At 46.6% G+C, this 24,458-nt stretch overlaps 1 protein-coding gene across 1 annotated transcript in view; it reads left to right on the top strand.

Moving 5' to 3' along the window:
- LOC127585694 (circularly permutated Ras protein 1-like) overlaps window positions 1–21,386 on the top strand; it is a 78,084-nt gene extending 56,698 nt beyond the window's left edge. The window contains exon 21 of the mRNA XM_052043382.1: window positions 17,408–21,386. Within this exon, the coding sequence (XP_051899342.1) occupies window positions 17,408–17,500 (93 nt within the window). The 3' untranslated portion in view covers window positions 17,501–21,386. The remainder of the gene's footprint in view (window positions 1–17,407) is intronic.
- The last annotated feature ends 3,072 nt before the right edge of the window (window positions 21,387–24,458 follow it).

The following is a 24,458-nucleotide window of genomic DNA, read 5'->3' as shown; positions in this document are numbered from 1 at the left end:
GCCATGCTAGATCTAGTTTTAGGAAATGAACTGGGACAGGTGAAGGATCTATTGGTGGGTGAGCATTTGGGGGACAGTGACCATTGCTCCATAACCTTTAAAACTGTCATGGACAGGGACAGGTGCAGAGAGGACAAGAAGATATTTAATTGGGGAAGGGCAAACTATGAGGCTATAAGGAGAGAACTTGGGAGTGTAAAGTGGGATGTCCTTTTTGAAGGGAAATGTACCACGGAGATGTGGTCGATGTTCAGGGATCTTATGCAGGATGTTAGGGATAAATATGTCCCGGTGAGGCAGAGAAGGAATGACAGGGCGAAGGAGACGAGACGAGAGAGGTGGAACGACTAGTTAGGAAGAAGAAGGCAGCATACATAAGGTATAAGCAGCAAGGTTCAGACAGGGCCCGTGAGGAATATAGAGTAGAGAGGAAGGGCTGAGGAGAGCTAGAAGGGGACATGAAAAGGCGTTGGCTAGTAGGGTTAAGGAAAATCCCAAGGCCTTTTTCACGTACGTGAAGAGTATGAGGATGGCTAGGGTAAAGGTAGGTCCAATTAAAGACAAAGGTGGGAGAATCTGCCTGGAGGCGGCAGAAGTGGGAGAAGTTCTCAATGAGTACTTCTCTTCGGTATTCACCAGGGAGAGGGGTCTTGATGACGCAGAAGGGAGTGCTGGTAAGGGTAGTGTTCTTGAGGTTGTAGATATCAAGAGAGAGGATGTGTTGAAGTTGTTAAATAATATCAAGACAGATAAATCTCCGGGGCCTGACGGGATTTTCCCCAGGCTGCTTCGAGAGGCGATGGAGGAGATTGTTGAACCGCTGGTAAGAATCTTTGAGTCCTCGTTGTCCACAGGGATGGTGCCGGAGGATTGGAGAGTGGCGAATGTTGTCCCCTTGTTCAAAAAAGGTAGTAGGGATAGTCCAGGGAATTACAGAGCGGTGAGTCTCATGTCTGTGGTGGGTAAGCTGTTAGAAAGGATTCTAAGGGATAGGATCTATGAACACCTGGAGAATCATGGACTGATTAGGGACAGCCAGCATAGCTTTGTGAAGGGAAGATCTTGCCTCACAAGCCTGATAGAGTTCTTTGAGGAGGTGACGAGGAAGATTGATGAGGGTAGTGCGGTGGATGTGGTCTATATGGATTTTAGTAACGCGTTTGATAAGGTTCCTCATGGTAGGCTTCTTCAGAAGGTCAGAGGCCAAGGGATCTAGGGAAGCTTGGCTGTGTGGATTAGGAATTGGCTTGCCTGTAGAAAACAGAGGGTTGTGGTGGAAGGAGTGCCCTCGGAATGGAGGGCAGTGACTAGTGGTGTCCCGCAGGGATCGGTTCTGGGACCTCTACTTTTTGTGATACTTATAGATGACTTAGATGAGGGGTTGAAGACTGGGTTAGTAAGTTTGCGGACGACACTAAAATCGGCGGTGTTGTGGATAGTGTGGAGGGCTGTCGGAACTTACAGAGGGATATTGATAGGATGCAGAGCTGGGCTGACAAGTGGCAGATGGAGTTCAATCCGGAGAAGTGTGAGGTGGTACACTTTGGAAGGACAAACTCCAGGGCAGAGTACAGGGTAAATGGCAAGGTACTTGGCAGTGTAGAGGAACAGAGGGATCTGGGGGTGTTCATGTTCACAGTTCCCTGAAAGTTGCCTCACAGGTGGATAGAGCAGTTAAGAAGGGCTATGGGATGTTAGCTTTCATAAATCGTGGGATTGAGTTTAAGAGCCGCGAAGTGATGACGCAGCTTTACAAAACTCTAGTTAGACCACACTTAGAGTACTGAGTCCAGTTTTGGTCGCCGCATCATAGGAAGGATGTGGAGGCGTTGGAGAGGGTGCAGAGGAGATTTACCGGGATGCTTGCTGGATTAGAGCGTATGGAATATGAGCACTGGCTTAAGGTGCTAGGGCTTTATTCACTGGAAAGGAGGAGGATGAGAGGAGACATGATAGAGGTATATAAAATATTGAGAGGAATAGATAGACAGCCAGCGCCTCCTTCCCAGGGCACCAATGCTCAAGATGAGAGGGCATGGCTTTAAGGTTATGGGTGGGAGGTTCAGGGGAGATGTCAAGGGGAGGTTTTTCACCCAGAGAGTGGTTGGTGCATGGAATGCACTGCCTGGGGTGGTGAGGCAGATACATTGGACAGGTTCAAGAGTTTGTTGGATAGGCACATGGAGGAATGTGAGTTAGAGGGATATGCGGGAGAAAAGGGTTAGATAGTGTGAGGGTGGTTTGATGGACGGCACAACATGGTGGGCCGAAGGGCCTGTTTTGTGCTGTATGGTTCTATGGTTCTATTCTGAGGCTGTGCCCTCTGGTCCCAGACTCTCCCACTCCTGGAAACATCCTCTCCACATCCACTCTATCCAGGCCTTTCAATATTTGGTAGGTTTCAATGAGATCCCTGCTCATCCTTCTAAGCTTCAGCGAGTACAGGCCCAGAGCCATCAAACGCTCATCATACGTTAACCCTTTCATTCCTGGGATCATTCTTGTAAACCTCCTGTGGACCCTCTCCAGTGCCAGCACATCCTTCCTTAGAAATGGGGCCCAAAACTGCTCACAATGCTCCAAATGTGGTCTGACCAATGCCTTATAAAGCCTCAGCATTACATCCTTGCTTTTATATTCTAGTCCTCTCGAAATGAATGCTAACATTGCATTTGCCTTCCTTACTGCCGACTCAACCTGCAAGTTATCCTCTAGGGAATCCTGCGCTGGGACTTCCAAGTCCCTTTGCACCTCCGATTTCTGAATTCTCTCCCTATTTAGAAAATAGTCTATGCCCTTACTCCTTCTACCAAATTGCATGACCGTACACTTCCCTGCGCTGTATTCCATCTGCCACTTCTTTGCCCATTCTCCCAACCTGTCCAAGTCCTTCTGCAGACTCCCTGCTTCCTCAACATTACCTGCCCCTCCACCTGTCTTTGTATCATCTGCAAAATTGGCCACAGAGCCCTCAATTCCATCATCCAGATCATTAACATATAAACGTGAAAAGTAGCAGACCCAACACCAACCCCTGTGGAACACCACTAGTCACCGGCAGCCAACCAGAAAATGCCCCCTTTATTCCCACTCTTTGCCTTCTACCAGTCAGCCAATCTTCTATCCATACTAGTACCTTTCCTGTAATACCATGGGCTCCTATCTTGTTTAGCAGCCTCATGTGCGGCACCTTGTCAAAGGCCTTCTGAAAATCCAAGTGAACAACATCTCTTCCTAGGCAGTAGGGTATCCTCCCAAAGCCCGATGGGATACTTGACATCGCTCTGGCTGCTACAGTACCAGTATGGACCATGATCTCTGGCTGTTCACTGTCCCTCTTCAGAACGCTCAGCTGCCATCCCATGACATCTTGACTCTGCACCAGGGAAGTAACCAATCATCCAGAAGTCTGTCCCCTCAGCTACTGACTGCCCTATCACTATTGTTCCTGATGGAATCTACCCCAGGTCATTGAGGGAAGCAAGGGAGGAGATTGCTGGGGCCTTGACAAAGATCTTTGTATTGTCTTTAGCCACAGGCCAGGTCCCAGCGGACTGGAGAACAGCCAGTGTTGTTCTTCTGTTTAAAAAGGGAAATGGAGACAAACCAGGAAATTATAGGCCAGTGAGCCTTCCATCAGTGGAACAAAATTATTGGAGAAGATTCTTAGGGATTGATTCTATTCACATCTGGAAAAGCACGGTCTTATTAGGGATAGTCAGCGTGGCTTTGTGCGGGGGAGGTGATGTCTTGCAAACAGTGAGATTTTTGAGGAGGTGACAAAGGTGATTGATGAGGATAGGGCAGTGGATGTTGTCTACATGGACTTTAGTAAAGCATTCCACAAAGTCTCTCATGGGAGGCTGATCCAGAAGATTAAGGCACATGGAATCCACAGAGACCGGTATATTGGATTCAAAATTGGCTTGGCCACAGATAACAAGAGGGGTGGAGGGGTGTTATTCTGACTGGAGATCTGTGACCTGGTGTGTTCTGCAGGGATCAGTGCTGGGACCTCTGTTTGTGATGTATATAAATGATTTGGATGAAAATGTAGGTGGGCTGATTAGTAAGTTTGCATATGACATAAACATTGGTGAAATAGTGGATCGTGAGGAAGGTTGTCAGAGGATTCAACAGGATATTGATCAGTTGGAAATCTGGGCAGAGAAATGGCAGATGGAGTTTAACCCAGACAAGTGTGAGGCATTGCACTTTGGGAGATCAAATTCTACAGTAAATGGCAGGGCCCTTGGGAGCATTGATGTACAGAGGGATCTTGGGGTGCAAGTCCATAGCTCCCTGAAGGTGGATAGGGTGGTAAAGGTGGTGTGTGGCATACTTGCCTTCATTGGTTGGGGTGCTGAGTATAAAAGTCAGGAAGCATTGTTGCAGCCGTGTAAAACCTTGGTTAGGCCACATCGGGAGCACTGTGTGCAGCTCTGGTCGCCCCATTACAGGAAGGATGTGGAGACTGTGGAGAGGGTGCAGAAGAGGTTCACCAGGACACTGCCTGTATTAGAGGGTATGAGCTATAAGGAGAGGTTGGACAAACTTGGGTTGTTTTCTCTGATGTGGCGGAGGCTGAGGGGGGACCTGAGAGAGGTTTATAAAATTATGAAATGCATAGATAAGTTATATAGTCAGAATCTTTTTCCCAAGGTGGAAATGTCAAATACTAGAGGGCATAGCTTTAAGGTGAGAGGGGGAAAGTTTAAAGAAGATTTAGGAGGCAAAATTTTAAACACAGAGTGGTGGGTGCTTGGGACGCATTGCCTGGGGAGGGGGTGGGAAGCAGATACAACAGCAACATTTAAGAAGCACTGAGACAGGCACAGGAACAGCTGGGGATGGAGGGATACAGACCCTGTGCAGGCAGATGGGATTAGTTTGGATTGGCATCATGGTTGACACAGGCATTGTGGGCCAAAGGGTCTGTTCCTGTGCTGTACCGTTCGATGTTCTATGTTCTCCCGATGTGTATCTCATCCCTGCTTTGGCTGCACTCCTCGGCCCTGCTGTGGGAGGTCAGTCACCTCTGTACCAGGGTATCACAGTAATCAGCTGAGAGCCACGTCCCTCTGTTCACCAGTCCGTTTGACCCAGGAAGTGCCCAGATGCCGAGTTCCGTGACAACTCAGTCAAGGACTGTTACACCCTGAGCATTGTTCTGTGTGTCATCCAACTACAAAATTCCACATCATGCATGTGCATTTTCTTATCCAAGTACAAATATTTAGCTGTTACTTCTTGACCAACCAGAGATGAGCTCCCTGCCTCTAGTTGGTAAGAAAATATCAGAGAACATTCTAGAGGGATGTGGTTTATTTGTTATTCTTTGTCTCCCAACCCTGTAGCTCAGTCCCAGAAAACAGGTCCGACTTGTTTACCAGGGCAGGGACATTTGTTCTGCTACATGTTTAATACCAACTGTGTCAACATCCCACCTGCCTTAAAAATATCTTCTAAGGATCTTCACCTGGTGGTACCGGCAATTTGCCCAATTAACACAAAGAGTTCCTTGTTCCGGTGGTGATCGCGCACACAGTCCAGAGGAATCCACGCACATACTCAACTTGTACTTGTTTCGTTCATTCAAGGGATGTGGGCTTCGCAGGCTGACCCAGTATAAACAGCCCATCCCTAGTTGCCCTTGAAAAGATGGTGGTGAGCTGCCTTCTTGAACTGCTGCAGTCCTTGAGGTGTGGTTATCCCCACAGTGCTGTTAGGGAGGGAGTTCCAGGACCTTGACCCAGCGACGGTGAAGGAACGGCGATATATTTCCAAGTCAGGATGGTGTGTGGCTTGGAGGGCAACTCTCAGGGGGTGGTGTTCCCCGTGCTTTTGCTGCCTTTGTCATTCCAGCTGGTAGAGGCGGTGGGTTTGGAAGGTCCTGTCAGGAGTCTTGGTGAATTACTGCAGTGCATTACGTAGATGGTACAAACTGCTGCCACTGTGTGTCAGTGGTGAAGTGAGAGCCTATCAAGCAGGCTGCTATGTCCTGTATGGTGTCAAGCTTCTTGAGTGTTGTTGAAGCTGCACTCGTCCAGGCAAGCGGAGAGTGTTCTATCACACTCCTGACTTGAACCTTCTGGGTGGTGGACATGCTGTGTGGAGTTAGGAGGTGAGTTACTCAGCACAGGATTCCCAGCCTCTGACCTGGTCTTGTAGCCCCACTGTGTATGTGGCTACTCCAGTTCAGTGTCTGGTCAGAAGTAACCCCCAGGATATTGACAGTGGGGGATTCAGTGATGGTGATGCCATTGAATGTCTGAGGGTGAGAGCTGGATTTTCCCTTGTTGGATATCACCACTTACATCACACAAGTGCCAGGCAATGTTACTTGCTGCCTATCAGCCCAGGCCTGGATATTGTCCAGGTCTTGCTGCATATGGATGTGGACTGTTTCATAGAACATAGAACAGTACAGCACAATACAGGCCCTTTGGCCCACCATGTTGTGCCGACCTTTAAACCCCACCTAAGACTATCTAGCCCCTTCCTCCCACATATCCCTCTATTTTAAATTCCTCCATATGCCTATCTAGCAATGCCTTGAATTTGACCAATGTACCTGCCTCCACCACCAACCCAGGCAGCGCATTCCATGCCTCAACCACTCTCTGGGTAAAAAACCTTCCTCTGATATCTCCCTTGAACTTCCCATCCATCACTTTAAAGCCATGCCCTCTTGTATTGACCATTGGTGCCCTGGGAAAGTGGCACTGGCTGTCCACTCTATCTATTCCTCAATATTTTGTACACTTCTATCATGTCTCCTCTCATCCTCCTCCTCTCCAAAGAGTAAAGCCCTAGCTCCCTTCGTCTCTCATAATGCATATTCTCTAAACCAGGCAGCATCCTGGTAAATCTCCTCTGCACCCTTTCCAACACTTCCACATCCTTCCTATAATGAGGCGACCAGAAATGGACACAGTACTCTAAGTGTGGTCTAACCAGAGTTTTGTAGAGCTGCATCATTACCTTGTGGTTCTTAAACTCGATCCCACGACTTATGAAAGCTAACATCCCATAAGCTTTCTTAACTACCCAATCCACCTGTGAGGCAACTTTCAGTGATCTGTGGAATATAGATCCTCAGATCCCTCTGCTCCTCCACATTACCCAGAATTCTGCCATTAACTTTATACTCTGTCCTTGCAAAGTGTACCACCTCACACTTCTCCGGGTTGAACTCCATCTGCCACTTGTCAGCCCAGCTCTGTATCCTATCAATATCCCCTGCAATCTTTGACAATCCTCCACTCTATCCACAACACCACCAACCTTTATGTCATCTGCAAACTTGCCAACTCACCCTTCTACCTCCTTATCCAGGTCATCAATATGGTTGGCTACCGGTTACTAGTGGTGTTCCGCAGGGGTCGGTGTTGGGGCCGCTTCTTTTTACTTTGTACATTAATGATTTGGATTATGGAGTAAATGGTTTTGTGGCTAAGTGTGCAGGTGACACCAAGATAGGTGGAGGAGTAGGGAGTATTGAAGAAACAGGAAGGTTGCAGAGAGACTTAGATAGTTTAGGAGAATGGGCAAAGGAATGGAAGATGAGATTCAATGTTGATAAATGTGCTGTTGTATACTTTGGAATAAGAAATAAACGGGCAGATTATTATCTAGATGGGCAGAAAATTCAAAGTACAGAAGTACAAAGGGACTTGGGGATACTCATGCAGGATATCCTAAAGGTTAACCACCACGTCGGATCGGCGGTGAAGAAAGCGAATACTATGTTGGTATTCATTTCGAGAGATATAGTGTATAAAAGTAGGGAGGTGTTGATGAGGCTCTGTGGAGCACTGGTGAGGCCTCATTTGGAATACTGTGTACAGTTTTGGGCGCCATATCTTAGGAAAGATGTACTGATGTTGGAGAGGGTTCAGAGGAGATCTACGAGGATGATTTCCAGAATGAAAGGGCTTACATACGATGAGTGTTTGTCGGCTCTTGGACTGTACTCACTGGAGTACAGAAGAATGAGAGGGGACCTCATAGAAACATTTAGAATGTTGAAAGGACTGGACAGAGTAGATGTGGCCAAGCTGTTTCCCTTGGTGGGTGAGTCCAGGACCAGAGGGCACAATCTTAGAATTAGAGGGTACCGGTTTAAAACAGAGATGAGGAGAAATTTCTTTAGCCAGAGGGTGGTGAAATTATGGAATCCTTTGCCAAGTACAGCTGTGGAGGCCCAATCATTGGGGGCGTTTAAGGAGGAGATAGATAGGTATCTAATTAGTCAAGGTATCAAGGGATATGGGGACAAGGCTGGAAACTGGGGCTAGATAGGAATAGTTTTAGGTGTAGCTCATGGAGCAGACTCGATGGGCTGAATAGCCTACTTCTGCTCCTTTGTCTTGTGATCTTGTGAAAATCACGAAAAGCAGAGGTCCCAGAACTGATCCCGGTGGGACACCACTAGTCACAGCCCTCCAATCCGAATGCACTCCCTCCACCACAACCCTCTGCTTTCTACAGGCAAGCTAATTCTGAATCCACACGGCCAAGCTTCCCCGGATCCCGTGCCCTCTGACCTTCTGAAGAAGCCTACCATGTGGAACCTTGTCAAATGCCTTACTAAAATCCATGTAGACCACATCCACTGCACTACCCTCATCAACCTGTTTGGTCACGTCCTCAAAGAACACTATCAGGCTTGTGAGACATGATCTGCCCTTCACAAAGCCATGCTGGCTGTCCCTGATCAGACCATGATTCTCCAAATGCCCATACATCCTATCTCTAAGAATCCTTTCCAACAGCTTGCCCACTACAGACGTAAGGCTCACTCGTCTATAATTCCCTGGACTACCCCTACTACCTTTTTTGAATAAGGGGACAACATTTGCCACCCTCCAATCCTCCGGTACCATTCCTGTGGACAACGAGGACTCAAAGATCCTAGCCAAAGATTCATCAATCTCCTCCCTCACGGAGCAGCCTGGGGAATATTCCGTCTGGCCTCACGGACTTATCTGTCCTAATATTTTCTAACAGCTCCAACACATCCTCTCTCTTAATATCAACATGCTCTATAACATTAACCTTACCAACACTGTCCTCAGCGTCGAGGCCCCTCTCCTTGGTGAATACTGAAGTATTCACTGAGGACCTCACCCACTTCCACAGCTTCCAGGCACATCTTCCCACCTTTGTCTCTAATCGGACCTAACTTTACTCTCATCATCCTTCTGCTCTTCACATAAGTGAAAATTGCCTTGGGGTTTTCCTTAACCCTACTCGCCAAGGCCTTTTCATGTCCCCTTCTTGCTCTCCTCAGCCCCTTCTTACGTTCCTTCCTTGCTACCCTATCATCCTCAAGAGCCCTATCTGATCCCTGCAGCCTAACCCTTATGTATGCTGCCTTCTTCCTCCTAACTAGTTGTTCCAACTCTCTTGTCACCCATGGTTCCTTCATCCTGCCATTCTTTCTCTGCCTCACCAGGACAAAATTATCCCTAACATCCTGCAAGAGATCCCTGAACAACAACCACATCTCCATAGTACATTTCCCTTCAAAAATGTCATCCCAATTTACACTCTCAAGTTCTAGCCTTATAGCCTCATAATTTGCCCTTCCCCAATTAAATATCTTCCTGCCCTCTTTGCTCCTATCCCTGTCCATGACAATGATGAAGGTTAGGGAGCGGTGGTCACTGTCCCCAAATGCTCACCCACCGATAGATCTGTCACCTGACCCGGTTTATTACCTAATACTAGATCTAATATGGCATTCCCTCTAGTCGGCCTGTCAACATACTGTGACAGGAATCCATCCTGGACACAACTAACAAACTCCGCCACGTCTAAACCTTTGGCACTAAGCGGGTGCCAATCAATATTTGGGAAGTTGAAGTCTCCCACGATAATAACCCTGTTATTCTTGCACCTTTCCAAAATCTGCCTCCCAGTCTGCTCCTCAGTATCCCTGCTGCTACTGGGGGGCCTATAGAATACTCCCAGTAGAGTAACTGCTCCTTTCTTGTTCCTAACTTCCACCCATACTGACTCTAGAGAGGATCCTTCTACATTATCCACCCTTTCTGCAGCTGTAATAGTATCCCCGACCAGTAACACCACCCTTCCCCGTCTTCTCCCCCCCTCCCTAACCCCTTTTAAAACACTGAAAACCAGGAATATTCAGTATCCATTCCTGACCTGATGACAGCTGTCTCTGCAAGAGCCGCAATATCATAGTCCCATGTACTTATCCAAACTCTCAGTTTATCACTCTTATTCCTGATGCTTCTTGCATTTAAGTAAATGCACTTTAGCCCATCCACCCTACTACTTTTATACCCTATACTCTGCTTCTCCTTCCTCAAAGCCTCTCTATATCTTAGATCTGACTTTATTCCATGCACTTCTTCCACTGACCTATCCCTCCAGTTCCCATCCCCCTTGAAAACTAGTTTGAACCCTCCTGAACCACAACTAGCAAACTTGCCTGCAAGGATATTGGTCCCCCTCGAGTTCAGGTGTAACACATCCAATCTGTACAGGTCCCACTTTCCCCAGAAGAGATCCCAATGATACAAAAATCTAATACCTTGCCCCCTGCACTAACTCCTCAGCCACACATTCATCTGCCATCTCCTCCTATTCCTACCTTCACTATCATGTGGCACTGGCAGAATCCTGAGATTGCTACCCTTGAGGTCCTGTTCTTCAGCCAACAAAAATCTAATACCTTGCCCCCTGCACTAACTCCTCAGCCACACATTCATCTGCCATCTCCTCCTATTCCTACCTTCACTATCATGTGGCACTGGCAGAATCCTGAGATTGCTACCCTTGAGGTCCTGTTCTTCAGCCTTCTTCCTAGCTCCCTAACCTCACTTTTCAGGACCCCGTCCCCCTTGGTACCTATGTCGTTGGTACCAACATGTACCACGACTTCTGGCTACTTTCCCTCCCGCTCAAAAATGCTGTGGACTCGATCAGAGACATCCTGGACCCGGCACCTGGGAAGCAACATCCCATCCGGGATTCTCGCTCATGTCCACAGAACCTGTCTGTTCCCCTGACTATCGAGTCCCCTATCACTATTGCCCTCCTCTTCTCCTCCCTTCCCTTCTGAGCAGCAGGACCAGTTCCAGAGTCCTGGCTACTACCACTTGATCCCTGTAGGTCATCCCCCTCAACAGCATCCAAAGCAGAATACCTGTTTTTGAGGGGAACAGCCTCTGGGGTTCTCTGCTCTAGCTGCCTGTTCCCTTTCTCTTTCTCTCCCCTGACAGTCACCCATCTATCTGCCACCTGGACCCTAGAAGTACCTGCTCTAAGTGGGGTGACTGCCTCCCGATGCACAGCATCTACATAACTCTCTCCCTGCCTGATGCTTCGCAGTGTTTGAAGCTGCAACTCCAGCTCATCAGTTCTGAGCTGAAGTTCCTCCAGCCTCAAGCACTTACTGCAGATGTGGTCACTGTGCACCACAGCAGGGTCCATCAGCTCCCAACATCATGTAGCTGCAGCACATCACCTTGCCCTCCATCTGAACTACGTTTCCTACCTAGCTGTAGTCTACTTAAAAGTTATAACAATAACAGTAAACCTTACCCTTACTTAACCAGCTACTCACCAGTGTTGTTGCAGATGGCCTCCGCCTCTTGTGCCAAAGCCACTCACTCTGACTCTGTCCACTCCGATAATGGCCGCTCCACTTGACAATACCTCCTTTCTATTGGCCCTTCTAAATTCTGCAAGAACAAAAAAGCCTGCGAAAACACATGAGCTTTTTAAATACTTAGTCTGTACCTGCTTGGGACCCACTGTTCTAACGTCTCCTGGGCCAATTCTGTGGGAAGAAGCCATTGTCTGAGGAGTCATGAACGGTGTTGAACATTGTGCAGTCAGGGAACACCCCTACTTCTGACCTCACGATTGAAGGAATGTCATTGTTGAAGCAGCTGAAGCTGGTTGGGCCTAGGACACTACCCAGAAGAACTCCTGCAGAGATGTCCTGTGGCTGCGATGACCGACCGCCAACCACCACAACTTCTCCCTTTGTGCTGGGGATGATTCCAACCAGCAGAGGGTTTTCCCCCTGATCCCCACTGACTCCAGGCCAGCCAGGGCTCCTTGATGCCAGACTCGATCAAGTGTTGCCCTAATGACAAGGGCAGTTACTCTCACTTCCCCTCTGGAGTTGAGCATTTTGTCCATATTTGGACCAAGGCTGTAATGAGGTTGGAAGCTGAGTGACTTTTTCAGAACCCAAACTGAGCTTCTGTGAGCAGGTTGTTACAGAGCAAGTGCCATTTGACAGCACTACCGATTACCCCTTCCATCACCTTGTTGATGATCAAGAGTGGACTAATGGGGCAAAACTGGCCGGGTTGGATTTGTCCTGCTTCTGTGGACAGGACGTACCTGGGCAACCTTCCACATTGTCAGGTAGGTGCCGTGTTGTGGCTGTACTGGCCAAGGACACAGCACGTTCTGGAGCACAGGCCTCCAGTGCTATTGTCGACTGTTGTCAGGGCCCAGAGCCTTGGCTGTATCCAATGCCTCTAGCTGTTTCTTGGTATCACCCCCATCTGGCTTCCACTTCTCATCCTTAACCTATTCCCCAGTGAATGTCCCAGAATCCTGTAAAGATACTCTCAGGATCTGTACTTTTATCTTTGATCTTTCATGCTAACTACCAACTCCCAAGGTTATCTTAATCTTGTTCATTTCAAGTTTAGGTTTTCTGCTTATTACTACTTGCCCTGCCTTGTCTTCTGCAGACTGAACCAACCCTTGACATGTTCCCATGTGCTAACCTAGAATTCTGTGATAACTGTTGCACTTTGAATGTTTCAGTTCCTTTGCTTTTCTCTTCCTCTCACTCCCTTTCTCGTTTTGCAGTACTGTGTGTTAGCCAGAGACATGGCCTTTAGTCTGAAGTGACACAGTGCTGCATGTTTGCTGATTACATTCTTGAAAATGAATTCTTGATCTCTCAATCTACCTCAGAGAGTGGTGAGTGCGTGGAACGGGCTGCCGGAAACGGTGGTGGAGGCGGATACGATAGGGTCTTTTAAGAGACTGTTGGATAGGTACATGGAGCTGAGAAAAAGAGAGGGCTATGGGTAAGCCTAGTAATTTCTAAGGTAGGGACATGTTCGGCACAGCTTTGTGGGCTGAAGTGCCCGAATTGTGCTGTAGTTTTTCTATGTTTCTACCTCATTGTGGCCCTTGCACTTCATTGTCTGCCTGCACCGCACTTTCTCTGTAACTGTAACACTATATTCTGCATTCTGTTTTGTTTTCCATTTGTACTTCCTCAATGTACTTACATATGGAATGATCTGTACGGATGGCATGCAGAAAAAGGTTTTCCACTGTACCTCGGTACATGTGACAATAATAAACCAATTTACCAAATTAGCTTCTGTATCTCCTGTAGTTCAAAGGTCAGCATCACCTGGTTAGAAAGAAGAGCCCATTACAGCTGCTTTAGAGGTTCATCCGTCACCTTGAAAATTAGACAACTGGAACAAAAGAGCTACCAATGGAAAGGACAAACCTCTCTATGGGTTAGTCAATTCTGGCAGCAGTTCAACCTAAACCAAATTACAGCAATCCCATTTGTTTATAATCCCTGCTGATTTAGAAAAGACAATCATCCCTAAGGATCTATAGCTCTCATGGAACAACTACAACCACCATCTTTGTTAATCGAAGAGAAGAAACATCCTCATTCAGGAAGGCAATATTTAAGATCACAACCTAATCACAACCTAAACCATTTCCCAAAAATTGTTAATATGTAGGAATGTAACATCCAATAATTTACAACATTAATCCTGATCTTATTCCATCCCATTGTGGCTCAGATTAATACTTGTTAACAGGAGGACAGAGAGACCAAGACAGAGAGCGCATGCTTGTGAACAACTTGTTGCTATTCTTTCTTCAGGCATCTCTGAGTTTCTTATTTTAAAAAAATGAAATTACAACCAGAAAAAAACAATTAACAAGGAAAGAAATAAATGAACACGTTCAGGGATCCAGGGTACATTGCAAGTTTGGATTCAGAACTGGCTTGCCGATAGAAGACAGAGAGTAGGGGTGGAAGGCCGTTGTCCTGGCTGGAGGTCCGTGACCAGTTGTGTTCCACAAGGGTTGGTGCTGGGACCTTGTGTTGTTTGTGATAGATATCAGTGATTTGGATGAAAATGTAGAATGGTGGATGAGCAAGTTTGCAGTGGAGTTGTGGACAGTGCAAAGGACCATCAAAGAAAATAGTGGGACATAGATCAGTTACAGATATGGGCGGAGAAGTGGCAGATGGAGTTTAATCCGGGCAACTGTGAAGTGTTGCACTTTGGGAGGTCAAATAAAAGGAGAAAATATATTGTTAATATAGGCCTCTCAATAGCATTGAAGTACAGAGGGACCTTGGGGTTCAGGTCCATAGTTCACTGAAAGTGACTATACAAGTGGATAAAATGGTAAAGAAGGCGTATGGCACACTTGCCTTCATTGGAAGAGGTGTTGAGTATAAGAGTCAGGAAGTCACACTGAAGCTGTATAAAACTTTAATCAGACTACACTTGGAGTATTGTGTGCAGTTCTGGTCGCCCCATTACAGGAAGGATGTGGAGACTGTGGAGAGGGTGAAGAAGAGGTTTACCAGGATGCTGCCTGGATTAGAGGGTATGAGCTATAAGGAGAGGTTGGACAGACTTGGGTTGTTCTTCCCAGAGCGTCGAAGGCCGAGGGGAGACCTGATAGAGGATTTTAAAATTATGAGAGGCATAGATAGGGTAGACAGTCAGAGTCTGATCCCCAGGGTAAAAATGTCAAACACCAGAGGACATGCTTTTAAGGTCAGAGGGGGGAAGTTTAAAGGTGACGTAAGGGGCAAGTTTATTATGCAGAGAGTGGTAGGTGCCTGGAATGGGTTACCAGGGGCAGTAGTGGAAGCAGGCAGTTTGGTGGAGTTTAAGAAGCTTTTAGACAGACACATGAATGTGAAGGGAATGGAGGGATGTGGATGGTGCACAGAAGGAGGACATTTAGTATAAATTGGCATCAAGATCGGCACAACGTCATGGGCCGAATGGCCTGTCCAGTGCTGTACTGGTCTGTGTAACACCTCCCTAGACAATTCTACAAGGGGTCAACAACTTTCACCTCTCAATGTGTCCCTCGCCTACTCAGCTCCTTAAAGACATGCAAGTTGTTAGACATCACCAGCATGCACACATGTGCACACACCATGCTAGGCTGGTCTGGAAGGTTAGGTCCCATGGAATCCAGGGAGAGCTAGTTAGGTGGATTCAAAATTGGCTCAGAGGCAGGAAGCAGAGGGAGGTGGTTGAAGGTTATTTCTCAGAATGGAAACCGGTGACCAGTGGTGTGCCCCAGGGGTCAGTGTTGGGACCCTTGTTATTGGTTATTTATATAAATGAGTTGGATGTGAATGCACAAGGCTTGATCAGTAAGTTTGTGGATGACACAGAATTAGGAGGTATTGTTGAATCATAGAACAGTACAACACAACACAGGCCCTTCGGCCCACAATGATGTGCCAACCTTTAAACCTCGCTTAAGACTATCTAACCCCTTCCTCCCACATATCCCTCTATTCTAAATTCATCCATATACTTATCTAGCAATCTCCTGAATTTGATCAATGTACCTGCCTCCACCACTGCCCCAGGCAGCGCATTCCATGCCCCAACCACTCTCTGGGTAAAAAACCTTCCTCTGATATCTCCCTTGAACTTCCCACCCATTACTTTAAAGCCATGACCTCTTGTATTGAGCACTGGTGCTCTGGGAAAGAGGCATTGGCTGTCCACTCTATCTATTCCTCTTAATATTTTATACACCTCTATCATGTCTTCTCTCATCCTCCTTCTCTCCAAGGAGTAAAGCCCTAGCTCCCTTAGTCTCTCCTCATAATGCATATTCTCTAAACCAGGCAGCATCCTGGTAAATCTCCTCTGCACCCTTTCCAATGCTTCCACATCCTTCCTATAATGAGGTAACCAGAACTGGACACAGTACTCTAAGTGTGGTCTAACCACAGTTTTGTAGAACTACATCATTACCTCATGGTTCTTAAACTCGATCCCATGACTTATGAAAGCTAACATCCCATAAGCTTTCTTAACTACCCTATCCGCCTGTGAAGCAATTATGAGAGGCACAGATAAGGTGGACGGTAACAGTCTTTTCCCCAGGGTAGGGGAGTCCAAAACTAGGGGGCATAGGTTTCAGGTGAGAGGGGAAAGATTTAAAAGAGACCTAAGGGGCAAATTTTTCATGTGAGGGTGGTGAGTGTATGGAACGAGCTGCCAGAGGAAGTGGGTGAGGCAGGTACAACAGGATCATTTAAGAAGCACTTGGATAGGTAGATGGAGGGGCGGGGCTTGGAGGGATATGGGCTAAATATAGGAAATTAGGAATAGCTGGGTGGGCACCATGGTTGGCATGGAGTGGTTGGGCCGAAGGGCCTGTATCCATGCTGGATTGCTCTATGACTATAACATTGTGGGCCCAAGGGCCTGTTCTTGTTTTATGTTCTTGGAAAGTCATCATAGAATGGTGGAGCACAGGAGGTAGTTCAGGTCAAAGTCTGGTGACTTGGTTAGAGTTCTCCACTTAGTGTCACTCCCCTCCTGTTCTCTCCCCCTGGCCTTTGTAAATTGTCCTTCCAAAAGCTTCTCTTCACTCTGTTTCCACTGCTCTTTCAAGGCAGCACATTCCAGATCATTGCACTTAACATGTTTCGGAGAAAGTTTGTTCCCTCCTCCTTTCCAGTTCTTTTGCCAATCACATTAAACGTGCATCTCCACAGATGCTGCCTGACAGTTACTTGATTGTACAACTTAACCCTGAGAAGTTAATGCCAATGGTATCACAAAACTTCCAAATTGGCTAAACGCGCTGAGTTCCTCCAGCAGTTTGTTTGCTGCTCCAGGTTCCAGCATTTAGTCTCTGTGTCTGCATTGAACATGTCCTCTGATCCCTGAACTTCCACACACAGGAAATGATTTTCTCTACTCTGCTTACTAAATCCATCTTCATTTTAGAAGCCCTATTCTATCTCCCTCAGCTAGAACCTGCTGCATTTTCTCTAGGTATTTGAAGTCATCACCCTGTTATCATTCCATTGAACATCTGTGTCCTCATTCTCTCCATAACCTGGGAGTCCCCAGCTGTTTGATCCGCTGATTATTCCCAGCAAGAAAGTAAAAGCAATGAACAAGATATAAGTTGTTCAACCGCAGAGAATGAAGATACTTGGAGAGAGGAGCTCGAGAGGGAGAGTTGGGTGGAATGGCCAGTGCCTGTTGAATGAAGGTTGACTGTAGGTGACATGGAATTCTTCAGATTACTCTCATGTTCATCCACCTACTGATACCATGCACATTTCTCTCTGTCCCAGTCCCTCACAGATGATGTTGCCAATGTGGTTTATCGGCTGAAGAATGCAAAGAAGAAAATGTTCAAGAAACCAAAGTTCCTGGTGACCATATGATGCTTGCCGGCAGAGTAGCCCGGGACTGTGATGGTTGGAACTGCACAACTTCAGCACTCGAGGACACCAACAAGCCTTTCTCACCCACAGCCAGGGAGAGGCAATAAACGTCAGCTGCATCTGATCTCCATATTATATCACATTCTAGCAGTTAGAATGCAGTACCTAATGGGCTAAAACAGTGTCCATAAAATCCAAGCAATTTCCCAATTTCTCCTGGTCTCACACTTGCTGCAATCTACAGGAAGATAAACACCAATTGCCCTTCAGCTTCTGTCGGACTGATGCTGGGAGCACAAGTCAAGCCAACCTGGCTGAACTTCTGACTCAGGTCACGGGTTCAAGGGTCATCTCGGGACTTGAGCTCGTGATGTCTGCAGTACTGAGACAATTTGTTCTGCTGTGCTATTAAACATTAACTGGGATGTGTAGATGGGTAGGTCGGGGGCATGGACAGGGTGGGGCCAAGGGGCCAGTGTTTCTGTGCTGCCCGACTCTTGGACTCCTTGATGGCTGTTGATGGATGTTAAAGATTCCTTGGCAATATTCTCCTGGTGTCAGGACTCTCCTTGTTCACCAGCACCGATTATTCATTCCCCTTCTTGCTGCTTTGGGACACTGGAGTATTTTTTCAACTACTTGTACCTGTACTAATTAGTTGTCCCAGAGTTTCGGGGGGTGGGGGAAGGGGGATGATATTTAAGTGCAAATCAGTCCTGTGGAGAGTCTGGAGTGTATGTGCAGCAATAAAACAACAGAGCCCAAGACAAGGACACCACAACTATCTGGGCGCAGCACAGCTCCGGTCTCTGGGAGTTTGGAGTGAACTTCAATCATTAGCCCTGATCCACATCTTGAGAGCAGCAACATTTCAGAACAGACTGCCCTCGGCGCAGACACTGCACCCAAAGTGACCACTGTGCCTCAAGACACAGACTGAGCCATGTAGATACAACCCTTGCCTTGGGAGACACAAGTACAAAGTCTTGGCTGAGGATCCAGTGACGGGAAGCAGTGCTACAGTGTCACACAGGTTGTACTGAGGAAGCGGGGGCTTCTGTGACCAGCGATGTACCTTAGGGTTCAGTGCTGGGACCCTTGCTCTTTGTTATATATATTAATGACAGTGTGGGAGGCATGGTTGGTAAGTTTGCAGATGACATAAAGATGAGTGGTGTTGTTAATAGTGAGGGGGTGGTCTTAGTCTGCATCAGGATATTGATCAGCTAGTAAATTGGGCAGAGCAGTGGCAGGTGGAATTTAATGCTAAAGGGTGTCAAGTGATGCATTTTAGGAGATTAAATAAGGGTAGGGCATATATCACATATGGTAGGGGCTGAGGGAGTATGGAGGAACAGAGACACTGTGTACAACATAGATCATTGAAATAGCACAGGTAGGTAGGGTGGTGGCCAGAATAGTCGCCCTTGTTATCTGGGGCACAGAATATAATACAGAGGGGTTCTGGTACAACATCATGCAACACTGGTTGGCCATAGCTGGAGAACTGTGTGCATTTCTGGTCACCACACTATAGGATGTGTTTATACTAGAGAGAGTGCAGAGGAGGTTCACCAGGGTGTTAGGATGGAGCATTTGAGTTATATGGGGAGACCGGCGAAGCTGGGTTAATTTCCCTTGAAGTGGAGGAGACAGAGGGACACCTGATAGAGGTGTACAAAACTATGACAAGCACAGATAGGGTAGATTGCAAGAAGCTTTTCCCCATGGCAGAGGTGTCCTAAACCAGAGGGAATGGGTGTGAGGTGAGGTTTAGAGAGGATCTGAGGAAGAGCTTCCTCACCCAGTAAGCTGGTTGTGATCTGGAACGTACTGCCTGAGAAGGTAGGGAAGGCAGATACTCTCCGAACATTAGAAGCAACTGGATGAGCACTTGAGTGATGGAAATGGCACAGAAAGCGATGGCCTGAGTGCTGGCAAATGGGATTGAGATGGTTACTTGATGGTCAGCATGGACATGATGGGCTGAAGGGCCTGTTTCTGAGCTGTGCCACTCTGTATCTCTACTTGGGGAGTAACACATCGTCAGAGAAGCAGGAACAAAGAGGAACTATATGAAGAATTGCATCTTTTGGATAAAACATTAAAGCCCCATCCATCCACTCAAGGGAGCAGAAAGGATTCCACAGTCACTTTGCAAAGAACAGAACAATAAAAGCAGAAAATGCCAGAGATGCTCACGGATCAGGCAGTAGCTGTGGAGATCAGACAGGTTCATCTCTGGCAAGCTGCTTGATAAATATGCTTTGCTTACCTCAGTAACACCAGATCTGGTTGTCTACTTCCACCCATGGTATATTTATATGTACACAGGGGCTGTAACAGTTCCCACATTGCAACAATGTCTTTGCTTCAAAAACATGTCCTGTGGTTGTAAAAAGTGCTTTGTAAACAGAACTCTTTCACTGAATTTTCCATCTGTTTCAAAGCATTAATCTGTGACATTCCAGTAACTACGATGATTTCCTTATTCCCATATGAAGACCTTTCTGGATAATTTTTGCATTTTGCACATTTTACTGGAGGTGCAAGTTTGCTTCATGGTTCACAGTTACAGAGAAAGAATCTATTGTTGTCACAACAGTAATAGAATTAAGTCTGACAGATGGCTTTCTCTAGACTCGTGGATCAATTCTTTATTGCACCAAAACTGAGCCACAAAATTCCACTAAAATAGTAATCACCTGTTGTGAGAAATCCACATGACTGTCACGTGACAGTAACGACACTGACCCCTACTGACCGGAGGACAGCATTGCTCCTCTGATCGCAAGTGATACTACTGTCAATCAAGGTGCGGCTCCACCCACCCCTCAGGTGTGAGAGTACCTTTTGCCTCTGAACCTGCCTGACCATTGGCTGTGGCAGGAACCTTTGTCTTTGACTCCCACAACATTGGCTCGTTTAAATCACAACAGTGAGGCTCCACCCAGCCTCCTAGCACCATAAAAAGGGCTGCATCCACTAGCCCTCCCTCTTTAGATAACCCCAGGAGTGGTGAGACAACGCTGCAGAGATCATTGGTAAGAGTACATCACCACATGGTCAGGGAGTGTTAAGGGCCAATGCTAGTGTGGGACAGGCATTGAAGTGTTATATCCTGAAGTTGTACATTATTACTGTGTGCTTGTGTGTATCAATGCGTGTGTGTGTATTTTACCCCAGTTGCGCTTCCCCTCTCGTGTTCGTGGTATCCTGTGCGTGAGTGAGCGTGTGTCTGTTCCCATCCATTCTGTCCCGCATTTGCCTTTGTGATTAAACTAGTTTTGGTCTACAAAGCTTGTGTTTGGAGTCCTTGATCCTTAAGACAGTAAAGAATGATTTCACACAAGACCACCTCAGCATCAAGAGACACATTTAACTCCTGGCGAACCATTGCCAACTAAATATTGACCAAATTTCTATCCAAAAACTGAAGTGTCTGGTGAAGGACCTGTTCTCACAGAGACTCAAAACAAAATTCTCCCAAGGGTGTTATTCACTTCCTGCTTTCTCCAGAGCCTTCAGGGTTTCATCGTTCACAGAGAAATGTTCATGAGAGGATGATAAGCTTCGAGTTCCTTCCCCTCAAAACAACTTCTGTGTAAATGGATGTCAAGGACTGATTAAAACTCATGTGATCCATGGGCATGTGACTTATTTGGTGTTATCAGGAGGGAGGCACAGGTCAATCAGTTGTTGTGAGTGTGATGTTTTGTATTTAAAGTAAGGTGTGGAGGGGGCAAATGTTAACTACTTGCTGGAGAACTGCAGACAGAGCTGATCAGCTGTACTGATGGAAACTTGCTCCTCGCAGTGAACACTGGGGCAAGTTGTGTTCAGAGAAGTGCACACAATGAAATTACAATTCAGAGTTAAAGCTGTGGCAGATCATTCAAATATACAGTCTGGGTCAGTGCAAGGTATTCCATAGAATCGTACATCTTTGGTTCTTGTAATATTTTGTATTTCTATTGGCAGTGCCTTGTATTATATTAGTTCTCTTTATTCCTCAATAAAAAAAAGTTTGCTGGGTTCTGCTGCTCCATGAGTTATAACCAGTTTCACCCCACCCAGATGGGTTCAGGCTGAATTCAGAGAATAAATTGTTGCACAAAATTGATCGAGGGAGAACCAGCAAGAAACCCCAACCTTCAGCTCCCAGCAAAGGGCTAACGCTCACAACACAGACATTCAAAGGGGTTACAAAAGGGCAGGGGCTATTGCAATACAGTAGTGCTCTGAGAACATACCAGAGTGATCAGCCAATGAGGCTATACAGGTAGAACTTAGAAATAAAAACGGGGCAGTCACATTGATGGGGTTATGTTATAGGCCTCCCAGTAGTCAGTGGGATCTAGAAGAACAGTTATGTTGGCAAATCACAGAAGGGTGTAAAAATCATAGGGTTGGAGTAGTTGGGGATTTTAACTTTCCCAGTATTGACTGGGATTGCCCTAGATGCAGTAGGATTCATAAAGTGACCATAGTTCTGTAAGTTGTCACGGAAAAAGGTAATTTTGGTCCGAGAGTTCAGGCGTTAAATTGGGAGGGGTCTGATTTCAACAGTACAAGGCAGGACCTGGTGGAAGTAGATTGGGAGCAGCTGCTGAAGGGAACAACGTGATAAGTGGGAGGTGTTTAACGGTGAGATAGTAAGAGCTCAGAGTCTGCACGTCCATGCAAGGGTAAGAAGCAAAGATGGGAAGATTAGGGAATCTTGGTTAACAAAGGAAACTGAAGGTTGATCAGAAATAAGAAAGTGTATATCAGATTTCAGCATTTGTTATTGAGTGAGTCTTTTGAAGTTTACAGGGTTTGTAGGAGAGAACTTTAGAAAGAAATTACGAAGGCAAAAAGAGGACTTGAAATGGCCTTGGCAAATAGGATTAAGGAGAATCCCAAAACCTTTTATAAGGATATTAGATGCAGGAGGATATTGAGGGACCTACTCGAGAGGGTACAACACTGGATGACCTCCTGGGGAATGAGGTAGGGCAAGTGGCGGAAGTGTCTGTTGGCAAGCACTTTGGGTCCAGTGACCATAATTCTATTAGTCTTTAAATTGTTATGGAGAAGGATACGGTTGGTTCACAAGTTAAAGTCCTGAACTGGACAAAGCAAATTTTGGAGCCATTAGGTAGGATCTTGTAGAGGTTGATTGGGTGAGATTGTTTGCAGGGAAGGGAGCATCTGCCAAGTGGGAGGCCTTTAAAAGTGTGATGTCAAGAGTCCAGGGCCTGCATGTTCCTGTTAGGGTGAAGAACAAGGCCGGCAGGTTTCGGGAACCCTAGTTGACGAGAGATATTGAGGCTGTGATTAAGAAAAAAAGAGGCATACACAGCACATAAGCAATTGGAAACTAGTGAATCTTTTGATGACTACGAGAAGTGTAGGAGTGCACAAGAGAGAAGTTAGGAGGGCAAATGGAGGATATGAGAAGGATCTGGGAGGTAAGGTGAGGCAAAATCCCAAGAGATTCTGTTGGTATATTAAGACTAAGAGGATGGCTAGGGAGAGAATAAGTCCCCTTAAAGATCAGCATGGCCGTCTGTGTGTGGAACCAAAGGAAATAAGAGATTTTTAATGAATATTTCTCTTCAGTTTTTACTGTGGAGAAAATGATGGAAGCTCAGGAAATGGGGGAAGTGAGTGGTGTTGTCTTGGACCACATACGAGTTAGCAGGGAGGAGGTACTGGAGGCCTTAATGTGCATTAAGGTGGATACATCCCCAGGACCTGACCTGGTGCATTCTCAGACCTTGTTATGGATAAGGATACGACCAGAAGCTAGAGAAGAAATTGCGGAGGCCCTTGCAGAGATTTTTGCTTGATCTCTGGTCACAGGCGAGGTTCCAGAGGACTGGAGAGTGACTCGTGGTATCATTGTTTAAAAATGGTCGCAAGGAACTACAGGCCAGTGAGTCCGACATCGGTGGTGGGTAAATTGCTGAAGGGGATTCTGAGGGACAGGACCTACCAACATTCGGAGAGACAGGGTCTGATTCGAGACAGTCAGCACGGCTTTGTGTGTGGGAAGTCGTGTCCGACAGATCTCCTGGAGCTCTTCGAGGAGGTAACGAAGAAGGTAGATGAGGATAGGGCAGTGGATGTTGTCTATGTGGACTTTAGCAAGGCCTTTGAAAGGTCCCTCATGGCAGGCTAGTCTGGAAGGTTAGATCCAGGGGGAGATAGCAGATTGGATTCATAATTGTCTCAGCGGATGGTCGAGGGTTGTTTCTCAGACTGGAGGTCTGTGTCTACTGGTGTGACACAAGGGTCAGTGCTGGGACCTTGGTTGTTTGTAATTTATATAAACCATTTGGATGTGAATGTACAAGGCGGGGAGAGTAAGTTTGTGGATGATACTAAAACAGGTGGTGTTGTAGATAGTGTAGAAGTTTATGAAAAGTTACAGGGGGATCTTGATCAGCTAAATATGTGGGCTGAGGATTGGCAAATGGCTTTTAATCCAGATAAATGTGAGGGATTGCATTTTGGGAGATCTAACTAGGAAATTATACAGTGAATGGTAGGGCCCTGGGGAGTGTTATGGAACAGAGGGACCTCGGAATGCAGGTGCATAGTTCACTGAAAACGGCCTCACAGGTAGATAGGGTGGTGAAGAAGGCGTTTGGCGTGCTGGCCTTCATCAGTCAGGTCACTGAGTATGAGCTGGGAAGTTATGATGCAATTATACAAGACATTGGTGAGGCTGCACTTGGGAGTATTGCGTGCAGCTTTGGTCGCCTTGTTGCAGGAGAGATGTTATTAGGTTAGAAAAAGTGCAGAAAAGATTTACCAGGATGTTGCAAAACAGAGACACAAGAGATTCTGGAATCTGGAGTAACACACACAAAATGCTGGAGGAACTCAGCAGGTCAGGCAGTATCTATGGAGACATAGTGGAACAGTCCATGTTCCAAGCCTACACCAGTAATGCTTCCCAACTCGTTCT

Source organism: Pristis pectinata, chromosome 33 (assembly GCF_009764475.1).
Source record: "Pristis pectinata isolate sPriPec2 chromosome 33, sPriPec2.1.pri, whole genome shotgun sequence".
NCBI lineage: Eukaryota > Metazoa > Chordata > Chondrichthyes > Rhinopristiformes > Pristidae > Pristis > Pristis pectinata.
This window is presented reverse-complemented; position numbering and strand designations above follow the sequence as displayed.